This window comes from Osmerus mordax, chromosome 15 (genome assembly GCF_038355195.1).
Source record: "Osmerus mordax isolate fOsmMor3 chromosome 15, fOsmMor3.pri, whole genome shotgun sequence".
Classification (NCBI taxonomy): Eukaryota; Metazoa; Chordata; class Actinopteri; order Osmeriformes; family Osmeridae; genus Osmerus; species Osmerus mordax.
The window spans coordinates 5,958,891-5,972,106 of record NC_090064.1 but is presented as its reverse complement, the minus strand read 5'-3'; the positions used below and the strand labels follow the sequence as shown (position 1 = coordinate 5,972,106).

Sequence of the window (13,216 nt, the reverse complement as noted above, 5' to 3'; positions counted from 1 at the left end):
TGTCATCCACCGTCAGTGGGACATCTGAGGATCGCACCTCACAGCTGCCACAAGTGGACTGAGACAACATTAATAAATAGAGCCATATTGTTTTATGTATTTTATTTATCGTCACTGTATGTTTGGACACTATATTTCCGTTACCTGGGCTTCACAGCACACACGCACGCACACTCTTTGACAGAGAGGGACAAAGCATTTAGCATTTTTTATAATCACACCATGAATGCTCCGAGGGTCACAGAATTGGCAGGCAGGCAGCCGTCAGGGCAAACAACCACATGCCAATGCAAACACACAGTCCCCTGTCTTCACTTTTAATTGGAGATCCTTTTAGCACCATTAGTAACAGAGACTTTTCGGCTTCGCAGCTAACTCAGTGTAACTAGCTGTATTTGCTAACTATAAGGCTGACTACGCTTATCTATGCGGTGATTTTGACGTTTAGTCACACCTCTACACACCAATAACTCGCGCTGATTGGAAACATTCGAACTGGTTCAACTAGTGAACAACAGTGAAGGCTACTGCTATTATTACAATCCTTTATTGTTGTGTACGAGGAAGAAGGAAATACGATCAAATACCTTTTACCAGGTCAGTATTAGCGAGAAACATAATCCGCTTGGCTGCTTAAATTGAACTATTAAACATCGCCATCTGCTGGGACTGAGGTAAACGACAGGGAGATAAATCCAAACAGACAATAGTTTACAACGAATGTCATCAGAACTTCAACCATAACCTATGAATGCAGGGACCCTTCAATGAACAACCCAAAAACATATTTCATGCATTTACTAAAGAGAGTTACAGTTGTCTACATCACCAATGCCCGTGTACAAAAAGTGATTGCCTCCTTAGAGTCAATACCTGGTAACACCAGTATTACTGGTTATACTCCAACCAAAGGATTTCTGCAGTTATTTGCTGTCACATTACTTTGGAGGTATTTTGCCAAACTCTTCCTGCTGTGTTCAGCCTGGACTTGGACTTCCTTCTGGTCTTACAACCATTCTGAGGTAGACGTGCTTGTAAATATCAGCTAATTGTCTTCTGCATAACCCAGCTACTCTTCAGGTTCAGTTTACGGGCAGATGTCTTAACATTCCCCTGGATCATTATTTGATACAGAGCAGAGTTAATAGCTCCTCCAATGACAGGAAGGTGTCCAGGTCCTGATTCAAGATTCCTTTCGTTATCCTTAGGGAAATTTGCCGTAGACATACAGGCTGCCACTAAATGACATTAAGAACTGGTGTTTTTTTTTTTTTACCAAACAAAAGGGGCTTATACCTACCAAAAGGCTTCATTTTTTATAATTTTCCAGGATTCACGAGGATCATCCAGGTGCTACTTCGTAAACGTGATAAGCTTTTTAGTTTCTCTTTGGGGAACAATTATTTTAGTCTTAGTCTGCCATGGATCCCATTTTTTGCCAGGTGTCTGTAATAACACGTACACTGACCTTAACTGAGGCCAGAGGCCATTACAAACTTTCCATTTGGAATAATATGACTTATGGCTCTAGAACAAATAGCTTTGTAACGTTTTGAAAAAGTCTTTAGAAATGTTGTGCAGCATGAGGCACCAGAATCTGTGCTGTGAAGTGCACTCTAGGTCCAACGTCATGACTTGAAATGGTTAGGACCATCCCAAACAGGAGCTCAATAGTCATAAATCACTAGCAAATTAATAATCGACCACGCATCCATATTAGAAAAAGGAATTAACAACCAGAGGGAAAACTGAACAGCTGTTGGAAATGCTGTCCTGAATCATTGCAACATTCAGAGATGTCAGGACCCCAGCATTGTTCACCAAGCCTCTGTACCCCTGATGTCTATGCTGGGCCTTCTGGCTGCACTACTTTCAGCGTTAGTGCTCCATCACATGTACATGGAGGAATTAGCCTCATCATTTTACTGTATGGAGATTGTAGGTCTAATGTTTTCCTTGTCCATCTTAAATACAGGTCCCATCTTGGGGACGAGTGTAATTTAAATACCTTTGAACGCGTCTAACCCAGGTAATTAAAATAAAATTGTGGTTGGGTTTCACACATGTAAGAAAAAAAACAACAATTAAATACAAAAGTGTTTTATTGCTGGAACAGACTGTAAAATCTATGTACGTTGGCTCCTAAAAAGCTGCCAGTGGCAAAGTAGGTCCACTTGCACCGATGCAGCTGGGTCTACAGATGTCTCAGCTTGATGACGTCATCACCCGTGTACATGTCGAACTGCCAAACCACGGACAGGATGTGGCCAATGTGGGCAAGAGAGAAATGACAGGTTACAGCAAGCGGTAGTCAAAGGCCAGGTTGCATCCATAGCAGGAGAACAGGGCAGCGAAAAGTTGAGGCTACAGGAGTTACGGTAAAGCAGAGGTGACAACTTACTCTATGCACATGAAGAGCTGTACCCCACAACCGCCGCGTCGCCTGAGGAGACGCAAATTTAGAACGAGCATCTTCACACATCACCACCACCCCGCCCCCCCCCCCCCCCATGGCGCGTGATGCAGGCGTTTACTTGTTTTGTAGTAGTCGTAGACCTTGACCACTGCAGGTTTAAGGTTCTTGACACTGAAGTTCTCCAGGATGAAAAGGGTGAATGACATGGGCTCCTTCTGCGTCAGCTGGAAAACAAGGTCTTGCATTATACTGAAATGCACTCATTTGATACAAGGGGTCACCTTCTCCCCAAGATGTCCAGCTTTAGACAGCCATCGAAATTGAAGACGTACAATTCAGACCAAGAGCTTGGTCACCTACCCTTTCTACGTAGATGATCACATTCCCATCCTTTTCATCGACACGCTTCACCGCATTTGTAGTCTTGAGCTGAAAGAATAGGAATGAGTTCAACAGTACAGATGTAGTATAGAGGTCATGAGCCAAATATTGTGAACTTGACTTCTGAACTCACAGCATCGAGTGAGCTCTTGTCCAGTATAAAGCCAGAAAGTAGTTTAAAGTCAATAATGACCATGTTGGTCTCTTTCCTTTGACCATTGTACCTAAAAAGACATTTTAAACAGGCAAGTCATACCTCAGAATACATCTTGCTTTAACCGTACAAAAATTGTGTTTGTATTGCATTCAAAGTGCTAGAATTGTTCTAAGAGGATCAGTACCTGACTGTAACCACTACCTTGAGGGAGGGTTTGGGTTTACATAACCCTCCCACCTCAACAGTCAAGGTAAAGCTTGAGAAGTCTGGACGAGGGGGGATGTTGTAATGGAGAGAGATCTGAAACGCATTGGACATTGGTCAGACAACCGCAGCAAGGTTGGATCCGTGTCGTTTATCGGGTCCAGAAGTCTGACCTGGATAAACACGCAGCTCTGCCCTTCAACGCGGATAGTGTACTCTCCAGGAACATCCTGTAGTGGCTGTTCCTGGTACAGCAGACGGTTCTGCTGGTTCACTGTGAAGTCTTGTCTCCAGCCACTGGCAGAGGTCACCGCCACGCTAGTGGCACCTTCCGGACTGTAGGTGGCAGCACCGTACTTGGCCAAGGCTTGTAGCGCCACCACAGTGTCCTAGTAAAAAGACGGAAAACAGTCAGTTTGGATTCATTTAAAAACAGACGGTATGTGGGATTGGCTCACGTTAAAAGTAGAAAAGCAGGTTCGTACTTGTGTGGAAGAGAATCCTCCATAGGGGTTCTGTTGCCTGACTAGCCAGCGGACTATGCCGACTGCATAGGCCACTCCAAAGTCGTTCATAATCGGCCCAGAGAGAAGTGCAAGCAGCACGTACGAGGTCATCTCCACATCAATGGAGTTCAGGCCACTGCCAGGAGTGGCAGATCTCTCCCAGTGACGAGCACCATCTGCAGGTGGGTGTGAGAGTTGCAGGGGTAATCACAGACTGGATCGCCACAAAAAAGAAATTGTTGTACCCACCACTGGATTGCTACAAAAATAGCCATTTGTCCATTCAACCAACTGGCCAAGTACCTGCGATGATGGAGGCCTGGTCCAGGCGTGTAACCAGCATTCTCCGTGTGACCTGGTCCCCCGCCAGGGTGAAGGTGTAAGACAGCAGGGCAACAGTGTAGAGGTTGTCCAGTGGGAGCGCTAGAGCACTCCGCAAGCAGGTCAGACATCTCGTCACCATGGGGTCCTGGGGACACAGCCAGAGTCAGGCTAACGGGTAAGGTCACGGGCGGGTTACAGCAAGACCGGACAGTCGCTCCCACTCACGGTGGTGCTGTGTCCCAGCTCCAGAAGGGCAGCAGTGACATACGCAGTCAGGGACACGTCATCGCTCACCCCTCCCTGAAAACAGACAAGTCACTCAGGAGAACTAGAAACAAAAGTTGGCCAATCATAGTGCTACAATACACGGGTTATAATGAACTGGTCCACCTCTCTCCTTTACCTGCATGTCATTGTGGAAGAGTCTCCCCACAGAGGTGATGCAGCCAGTAGGCTGCTGCAGACCGGCCAACCATAATTCTGCCATGGTGATGTGGACGGGGTCGATAAAGATAAAGGGCCGCGCCCCTCCGAAAGACTTCATTACAAAGGTGGTCAACCTGTGGGCGTGCACACAGTTATGTAGTGCCATCAGGCGAGAAACCGGATCCGTTTTGTAGTGACTACAGCGCCATTGGAATGTATAGCATGTTTGAGCTCACTCACCAGGTGTTGCCAGACCCATCGCTTTCCCCAAAGGCGCTGTACGAGCCATCGCTGTGTTTGTAGGTGAGCTCATTCTGGTAGCCTGCGAGAACGCAGCCGTTAACGAGAACGCGAGAGCAGAAAACACCCAACACCTTCATGAGCCAGCAAGCCAACCCTTCCCATTCATCCAAGCATGCGTGACAAGTGCTGGTATTGTAGTGCACATTTGTCATTTTCCCTTTTTCACAGATCATAGTGCAGGCTAAGCTTTCAAAAAGATGCATCATGCTTTGGAACCTGAATAAAAAGTAGTAAATAAATGGCGTCCTAGCACGGTAGGATGACCACCGTGCGGACCCTTTAACCAGCACGCGTCTCCTAACCGTCCAGCCCTCTGACTCACCACCCTGCAGGAAGGCTACGGCCCTGCCCCTGATCTGAGGCGTAAGCTGCTGGGTGCTCTGCAGGTACGCCAGGATGTAGACATTGGGAGCAAACTGAAGCATGGTCTGCTCCCCGCAGCCAGAGGGCATGGCCAGCAGGCTGTCCAGGTTCTTCAAAGCTCGGCCCATCAGGTCACCTAGGAGGCCAGCAAGGATCAGTAACGTTGTCGGGGAAAACATTACATGGGATCCTGTGGCACCATCAAGTCGAAACAATTCCCGTTTATAGGCGCCAAGGAAATTTAGCAAAACACCGCATCTACAGTAGTACTGAAGGGTGAGGATACAGTACTGGTGGTTCTCACCCAGGACAGAGAGCGATGCCTTGGCAGATCCAATCACAAACACGGCCGGCAGCCGCAAAGAGAGATTCTCCACTATTGCACCGCCTAGAGACAAGTGGACAAGAGCATTACCCATCGAAAACCTCAACCAACAGATCTGCAACCCACTAGAGTCATGAGACCACCAGCGGCAGGTTCACCTGCAGGGCAGAGCAGAATGTTGTAGCTGACAGTCTCCGGGGTGCCCTCAGCCTAGAGGAGCAACATGAAGCAAAACAGCTCAAGGATTTGGGATCACACGTTCTACACATTGACTAGGTTCAGATGGGCGTGAACCCTTTATTATGATGCACTCACCTCCACCAACAATGTCTGGATCACCGTGTCAATGCGACCCCTCTCTGGAACAATGGGCAACTCCTTACCACAGAGAACCGTGGTCTTTATGGCCTCTGCACTCACTTTCACACTCACCTCCCCTAAAGACAATTTGAAACAGGATTCAAGTCTTTGCCTGGTGGCTCACCTCACTGGCCACACTCTCCTTCACCTCACCTAGGGCAGTGGGGGTGATAATCCAACGGAAAGTTCGGCTCTCGCCGGGACACAAACACAGCTGGTACTGGTAGCCACCACAGGTTTTTACGCAGAACTGGTCTGATTTTGACAGTGTCACCTTCACCTGAGGATCAAAGACAGGACACCTTCCCATCAAGTATCGGTCAGTGGAACCCCTGGTTTCAGTGATTGTGACACCAGTACATCAAACTCCATATCCCCCCCCCCCTCCCAATTAAGCAAGACCGAACACAAAAAGTTCATATTTACCATGATGCACTTGGTGAGGTAGTTGAAGACAGTGGCCCGGAGGGCAAACACCTCGCCGCGGATGACTGAGTACGGTATGGTGAGACTGACGAAGAAGGGCTGGAAGGCCGTGAGGGCCGTACTGGGAGCCAGCCCCAGACCCACAGGGGACATGCAGAGAGCCCCGGCAGCCCACTGAGTGATGGTGTCAGGGACGGTCTTCTGAATAGTCACTGAGCCAGAGTTTCTGGAGAGGGACAAACTGGAAGGTTAGGTCTAGAAGGAGCCAACAGCATGCCCAGGCTACTCAGTGGTTTTAGTTTGACATCTAGAAATGATGAAGTTGGTCCAAGTATTTGAGGGTCAAGTTCCACAGTAATTCTGACGCTGCGCCTGAGCTAAAATGACGCAAGTTTATTGAACAACCATAAAAGTCGGTATTGGCTTTACCCAACAGGCACCAGGTCCCAGATCCAGGTCTCAGGGAAATATGTTCGCACAGTCTCTGCTTTTTCTGGACCTCTCTGGGGGGCCATCGGGCCAGGGGAGCCTGGAAGCGCTTGGGGTCTGGCCATCATCACTGGGGTATGGAATTGGGGTTCATGGTCATTCCCAACATGTCTGAATTTCTACTGTATCCAGTAGAATATTTACCATTAAGGTTGACAGCTTGTGTATGAAAACTAAACTAGTTAGATGTAGTCTTTATATTCCAAAACATTTACCATGGGCCATGTTGTTGCATGTTAGAACATTGACTTACTAAAGTACTCATCACAGTTGACTGGCTTCCTCACGTCAGAGTTAGTCAGGATTTTCATTCCAATATCCTGAAAAGAGAAAGCTACAGGTCTGAGCTACACAAGTCCCTGGTCAAAGATGGAGAATGTGCCCATTTCAAATGGCTACCAAAAGAAGTACAGTAACTTGACATTGTTTTCATATTTCAAATGGATAAGTGTAATTCATTTAAGATGCCATCCCTCCACAGGACTCACTCTGAAGACAGTGTAGATGTCGTTCATGTTGTGAGGCAGCCAAAAGGGGCTGAATCTTCTCCCATCTACAGCAACTGGCATAGGAAGAGGCATAGGGGGTCTCCCAGGTGTGCAGGGGGACGAGTCAGCATCCTGTATGTTGTAATCGTAGCCCGACAGCTTTTGGACTGGGAGTAGACGATATACCTGCATACGCAAAACAGATCACTGGAACAACTGTGTACGAGCGGGAACTTGTGTTGAGATTGTGTTCAGCAGGGCTTGAAATGAACTTTACGTGGTGGCACTGGTGCTCCCAACTTCATAAAAAGTTAGGAGCACAAGCAAAGATTCAGGAGCGCCCAAAACTACAATGTATTTTTGCACGCTCGCTCCCTGTCACGTGACAGTTCCAAGGAGTGACTGACAGCTAATATTAACCCATCTAAAATCTATGCATCAAGGTTTAGAACGTAAAGATGGAAGTTTAATTGTAATGTTGGATAAAACGGTGTACTGGTCACCAGCAACCTCACAGCAGCCACATAATAGCGAGGCTAATTAGCAAGCATTTTGTAAAGAAAAAAAAAAAAGGGTCACAATTTCAAGCCCTGTTCAGAGTGTGTGGTCAGATGGGAGCGGTAGGGTACAGATTTGATGCTGAGCTCCTCTTCAGGCTGCAGCAGCAGGACAGACTGGTCGATGGCCCTGACGGAACAGAGGGACCCGGGATGAGCAGTCAGCCTCAGGGACGTTCCCTCTCCAGGCAGCTCCTGGGGCGACGCAAACTGCAGAGACACCTGCACACAAGGCAGATAAACACCAAGCATGCCAAATACACAACACATGCACTGTGACCATGTATATACACACGGGAAATGATTGGACATGTTTGGATTCTCGGTTGACAAAAGGTTGAAGCCAACTACAAATATTGGCTGAGCTGACTAACTGCATGTACTGATGTGCCCAACAAGACCAAAAAACCATCATTTAAATACAAGTCATTGTCAGGGGGCTTGGTAAAAACTAAAAAGCATGACAGAAAGAGATGCGGATGTTTGACATGTACATCTTTGGTAGAGTGGACCCCTCACTGAATAGCTCCTCGCAAGGATTCTTCTATTTGAGCCTCCTTTCAAGGGGTTTCGGTGAAACAGGTGATGTATGCATTTGTAAAACCCTGCCATTGCAAACCCAAAAACAGTTGTACAAAGTTTGGTTGTCCTGGACAATAAAACAAATAAGGCATCTATGGAAAAGACCTAGTCCTACATGCACAGGCAGTGACTGAGACAAGCCAACCTTGTTCTTGAGGCAGAGCTGTACGGGGAAGTCCAGGCTGTCGGCCACTATCACTCCACTGGGCATGATGGCGTACACAACCACCTGTGCAACCGGGGCAAGTTCGGCCACGTTCCGAAGCGGCACAAGCAAATCCCCTTGGTTGTCTAAGACATAACAGAAGTACGGTCATCTTGTAGGAAGTGAGGTCATCTGATGGTAGAAGTGACTGATTCCAGGACTGTACCTGAGTCCTCCATCAGTGACACTGAGATACGCCCGTGTCGCAGCACACTGCCTCTGGACATCACCTGCAGAGCACAACCTCATGCTGTAACAGCAGAACACGCTTTGCCCTTTACTTGCCATTAGTCAAGACACATCTTTGACATTGATGAATCACAAGCACAGGCTGGCTATGAACTCCCATTTCTGATTGGCTTGCTTTGAGTTGATGTGACATGATGGACAGTCAGGAAGTTGAAACATTTCCCCGTTTTACCCCAAAATGTTCTCATCTAGCATCTCACCATGTAAAAGAAGTCCAGAGTCCTTCGACTTGCATTCCATTCGTTCCCCTTGATAATGTAGGTGGCGAGTATGGCAGCATTAGCCTCACAGGAGAAGATCTGGTTGGCATACTGGAGAGACACAGAGCTCTTGCTCTTGGAGTAGAAGGCTGTGACGTAGTGGTAGGCCTGGGTGTATTCAGGCTTGCGTTCCTGTCCAGAAAGGAAGTCCACTTCTTCCAGTCTAGAGCGAGCCTAAGAGACGTGGTACAGTGTGGGAGTTTAAGTGACGAAGAAAAAAAAGAACCTGTTTCTCTTTCATGGAGAAGGCAGACCTGTAGAGATACACCGTCCGTCCACAAGGTGGTGACCAGAGAGAAGACGACAATGCCATTGCTGTCTGTTGTCAGGGTCCAGTTAGCCAAAGGCCCACCACCAGTCAGGAACAAGAAGACCGGCTCGTTGGCAGCAGGAGAGGAATCTGGTCTCATCATCTTGATCTGGAAAGCCACAGATAAGATTACTGCACTACAGCTACACCAGAGCAGTCTGCTCAAAATTACCTCAGAATAGACATTTGCAGCATAGAATGAGCAGGAATATTTGACCTTCTAAACCAGTGGTTCCAAATCCTGGTCCTCAGGGACCCCAAGCCCTGCATGTTTTCAAATGTTTCTTGGCTCCAACACATCTGATTCAAATGCTTGCTCGTTACCAGGCTTCTACAGAGCTAGATAACCCATATATTCTAATCAGGTGTGTTGGAGCAGGTAAACATCGAAAACATGCAGGACAAGGACTCCCTGAGGACCAGGGTCGAGAACCACTGCTCTAAACCATAAGTGTCACAAATTCATTACAAGCTCCAGAGCTCTATGGCTGATGTTCGAGTGGTCACCTTGCCCTGGTAGGAGACGCCAGGCTTGTAATAAGCAGAGACATCTTCAAACGTGACCTGTCGGATGACGCTGGTGAACGTGGCACTGCCACTGCCCTTCAAGACAACCCCTGCAAGGACAGCTCACCATTACCCGGCTGTACCATTTCATCAACTTGTACGAGGCCCTTTACGCCTCCCCCTCCATCTTACCTGTCCCACTCTCCTCAATCTCAGCCTGCACCTCGAAGAGGTCTTGATATCCCCACTGGGACACCCCGAATGAGGTCACATTCACTACTTGTGCTGCACAGCCAGTCGGGCCAGACACAGCCATGTTATACGTCTCGCAGATGTCGGAGCCTCCGCCACCGGGCCTGCGACTGAATTCGAAAATTTTCCTGCAGACCTTAACCGTCACAGAGCCCAGGACTGGCTTCCCATACGTGTACCTGAGGACCAGCAAACAGACTTGGCTTAATGCTGATGGAATACTTTAAAATGGGACTGAAAGGGAGTCATGTGACCACGGTTGCTGTAGAACTTACTTTCCACACACCCTCAGTGTGACCTCAGTGTCTTGGATAGTGATGACGCTGGGCAGAGACACTGTGACCTCATACTTGGGCAGAACTGGAATGACAGACGACCAGCATTACATTGCAGCACCAAGGGCCTGATCCTGGCACGGACAGTCAGATACACAGATAAGGGCCATACTGACCATATTCTTTGAGGTCGAAGCCAGTGGAGGTCTGCTCATCCCTCTCGTTCCAGATGGTGATGGTGTAACGGCCCTGAGCAGCCTCTGGGGTTGTGGGGTGAGAGAGCTCGAGGATAGCACTGACTGTTGGCTGGTTCAGCCACTGAGCGATACGGTTGGAGTTAGGATCCTGAGTGCCAATCAGAAATGCAGAAAGCGTCAGAACTCAAATCGAATCAATTCAGACAAGCGTTTGCTGCCTAGACCATGGCATCCATGAGGTTTTTAAGGTTAGTCGTTAGATATTAAGTAGTCTTACCTGAATCTCCACAGTTTTATACTGGGGGGAAAAGGAAAGCAATGTTGAGTCTCTTGTGAAATATATTTCCCCTTCATGAAACCGTTACCCTCTATACCTCTTCTGGGTCCTAGTCTAAACTTTAATCCACAAGTCCCCCACACAAACACTGAAAATAGAAGTTTGAACTCTGGTCATCCTTCCTCCTCTAGCTAGACAACAGAGCAACAGTATTCCAGTCACAGGAAGTAGCTCACCATCTGGTCATACGACCCAAAACCGGAAGTTAGTGAGACGACTCGGAATAGAACTGTAAACAGGCAAGACAAACAATTACAGGAATACCATAAAGCAAGTACACTTGATTGAAGACTAGCGCAGGTTTGGCACAGACTAGCCATCTTTACGCCACGCAACTCTGTTTTACACACCATACAGAGCAATGTGACTACAACAGCAGAGGGGAATGCTTGTCAGAAGGGTCTCAATGGCATGACCTACCCTTCTGGCCAGGTTTGTAGATGGGCTTGTCTGTCTGGACAAGGGTGATCAAGCTGGCCGGTCTAATGAGGATCTTGGTATCCTTGAGCATTGATTCCACCCTTCCTGTCACAGAGACACTGAGGGTGGCCACTGTGTCAAGGACCACAAGAGGTACCTGGAAAACATTTCAAATCTAGATTTGGCAGAGTCGCTGGTGAAAAACCTGAAATGTGGATACCTCAGCAAAGTGTGGAGTTCTCAGAAAAGGTACAAGTATTACTTCTCTTGTGGCCTATACCAAACTCCTGCGATAACAAAATGCAGTTCACGTAAACAAGAATGTTTACATGTGAACTGTATGAGGGAAGACAAGGACAGGCCAAAAATAAATACATTATAAACACACCCTAAAGGAGATGCAGCTATAAAAGTCATTATTGATTCCAGTCTTCTCCAGCAGCATGGCAGGCTGTCCCTGCACCAGCTGAAGGATCACCCTCAAGGAAAGCGGCTCCGAGGGGTTGTGAATATGGGCACACAGGCTCTCCATACTCCCACCCACCACCTGGGAGCTCATAGTCACCAAGTAGACACTGCAGAGGGGAGGGAGATACATGATCAGGACTGCCTATAGTTGCTCACCATAGCACATAACCAATTCCAAGCTAGCTCAATAGAATTGGGGGATTTCTTGCTGTAACACGGATGGAAGATCTGATCCAATTAGTACATAGTAAGTGTCGCTCGGGGGAGCCATGCGCGTGGCCTTGCTTGAAAATATTTTTGGATGCAAATTTGACTTTTAGACAGCCAAAAGTGTGCGTGCAAAGCGTAAAGGCGCAAGCATTGAGCGCTCCAAATTCGAAGGTAGGCCTAGATTTGTATTTAGCGCCAGGTTTTACTGTTGCAAATCTTCTACCCTAGTTTACCTTAATTATTCCTCTGGTGGATGCTGCATGTTGGGGAAAACATGCGATGGATTCGCCTCAAATACAGATTATCGGCTATGTTATATCAATTTGGAATGGTTATTATTTTTAGTCAATACGACAAGGATCGTCGGAACAACCCGAGACATTAATGCACAGCAAAACTATTGAGGGGTCAAAATCGCATAGGCCTACTTTTAACATTGGTAGTGAATTTCGCCCGTACACTTGATGTTTCTATTATTGTTTGGAACCGCAGTAAATCAACTTACTCTTCGTTTAACTGGCGCGATGTCGCAGTTTGCAACAGCATGGCTAAGATGACTAAAGCTAAGCACAGCATTTTGAGATGAAGTTGTCTGTTCAGTAAAGACAATCATCCAGCGCCACATTAGGAGAGTTCAAACCCGCAATTACTAACAAACGTCCGGAAACACATCTTTATACACAGGTTCACTCTTCCTATTGGCTAATTGCTGCTCTCGCTTCGTGATCATCTTCCTCGAAGCTAACCTACAAGTACAAATTGGACACAAGATCCTGCATTCACCACGGCACCCACGGAAGTGCGCATACCTTCAAAAAATCGTTAGGCTGTAGCTAGTGGAGGAAACGAAGCTTTCCGAAGCAACGAGCAATTTGAAACAATTGTGTCAAAAAAGTATATATTTTTCGAAGCGTTTGGTACATCTTCTCCATATAGTGACACCTGCTGGTCAGTTCATGGTATAGCGACTGTATCAAGAGATTGAAGGACTCGAGTGACGTCAAGTCCTCGGACGTTAGGTCAACTGCTGACCTTGTTTTAGTGGAAGCATATGCTAAATGAATAATTATGATTTGATCATGTAATCTAGCGGCTAAGGTTTTGGAACATGCTTTTGCAACCGTGAAAGGGACGGCCACATTTGAAGGCTGGCAAAACTAGAGAAAGATGTATGTGTTTGTGTACACCTACTCTCTCACATCTCACATCTGTATAGAAT

General features: G+C 47.2%; 1 protein-coding gene across 1 annotated transcript; it reads right to left on the bottom strand.

Annotated features, from left to right (window-relative positions):
• Window positions 1-2,084: 2,084 nt before the first annotated feature.
• On the bottom strand, window positions 2,085-12,585 carry LOC136957346 (alpha-2-macroglobulin-like protein 1). The gene is made up of 35 exons (XM_067251223.1): window positions 12,503-12,585; window positions 11,708-11,894; window positions 11,320-11,476; window positions 11,076-11,128; window positions 10,840-10,860; window positions 10,542-10,710; window positions 10,366-10,450; window positions 10,031-10,269; window positions 9,839-9,948; window positions 9,276-9,440; window positions 8,962-9,195; window positions 8,679-8,742; window positions 8,453-8,598; window positions 7,798-7,947; window positions 7,169-7,354; window positions 6,934-7,000; window positions 6,621-6,750; window positions 6,192-6,417; window positions 5,919-6,045; window positions 5,721-5,842; window positions 5,564-5,615; window positions 5,385-5,468; window positions 5,040-5,216; window positions 4,655-4,736; window positions 4,392-4,548; window positions 4,214-4,288; window positions 3,968-4,133; window positions 3,644-3,840; window positions 3,332-3,547; window positions 3,139-3,254; window positions 2,931-3,021; window positions 2,777-2,845; window positions 2,535-2,640; window positions 2,402-2,443; window positions 2,085-2,242 (listed from the first exon to the last, which is right to left on the bottom strand). The coding sequence occupies exons 1-34, from the start codon at window positions 12,571-12,573 to the stop codon at window positions 2,403-2,405; spliced, it is 4,338 nt and encodes a 1,445-aa protein (XP_067107324.1). The 5' UTR covers window positions 12,574-12,585; the 3' UTR covers window positions 2,085-2,242; window position 2,402.
• Between the last annotated feature and the right edge of the window lie 631 nt (window positions 12,586-13,216).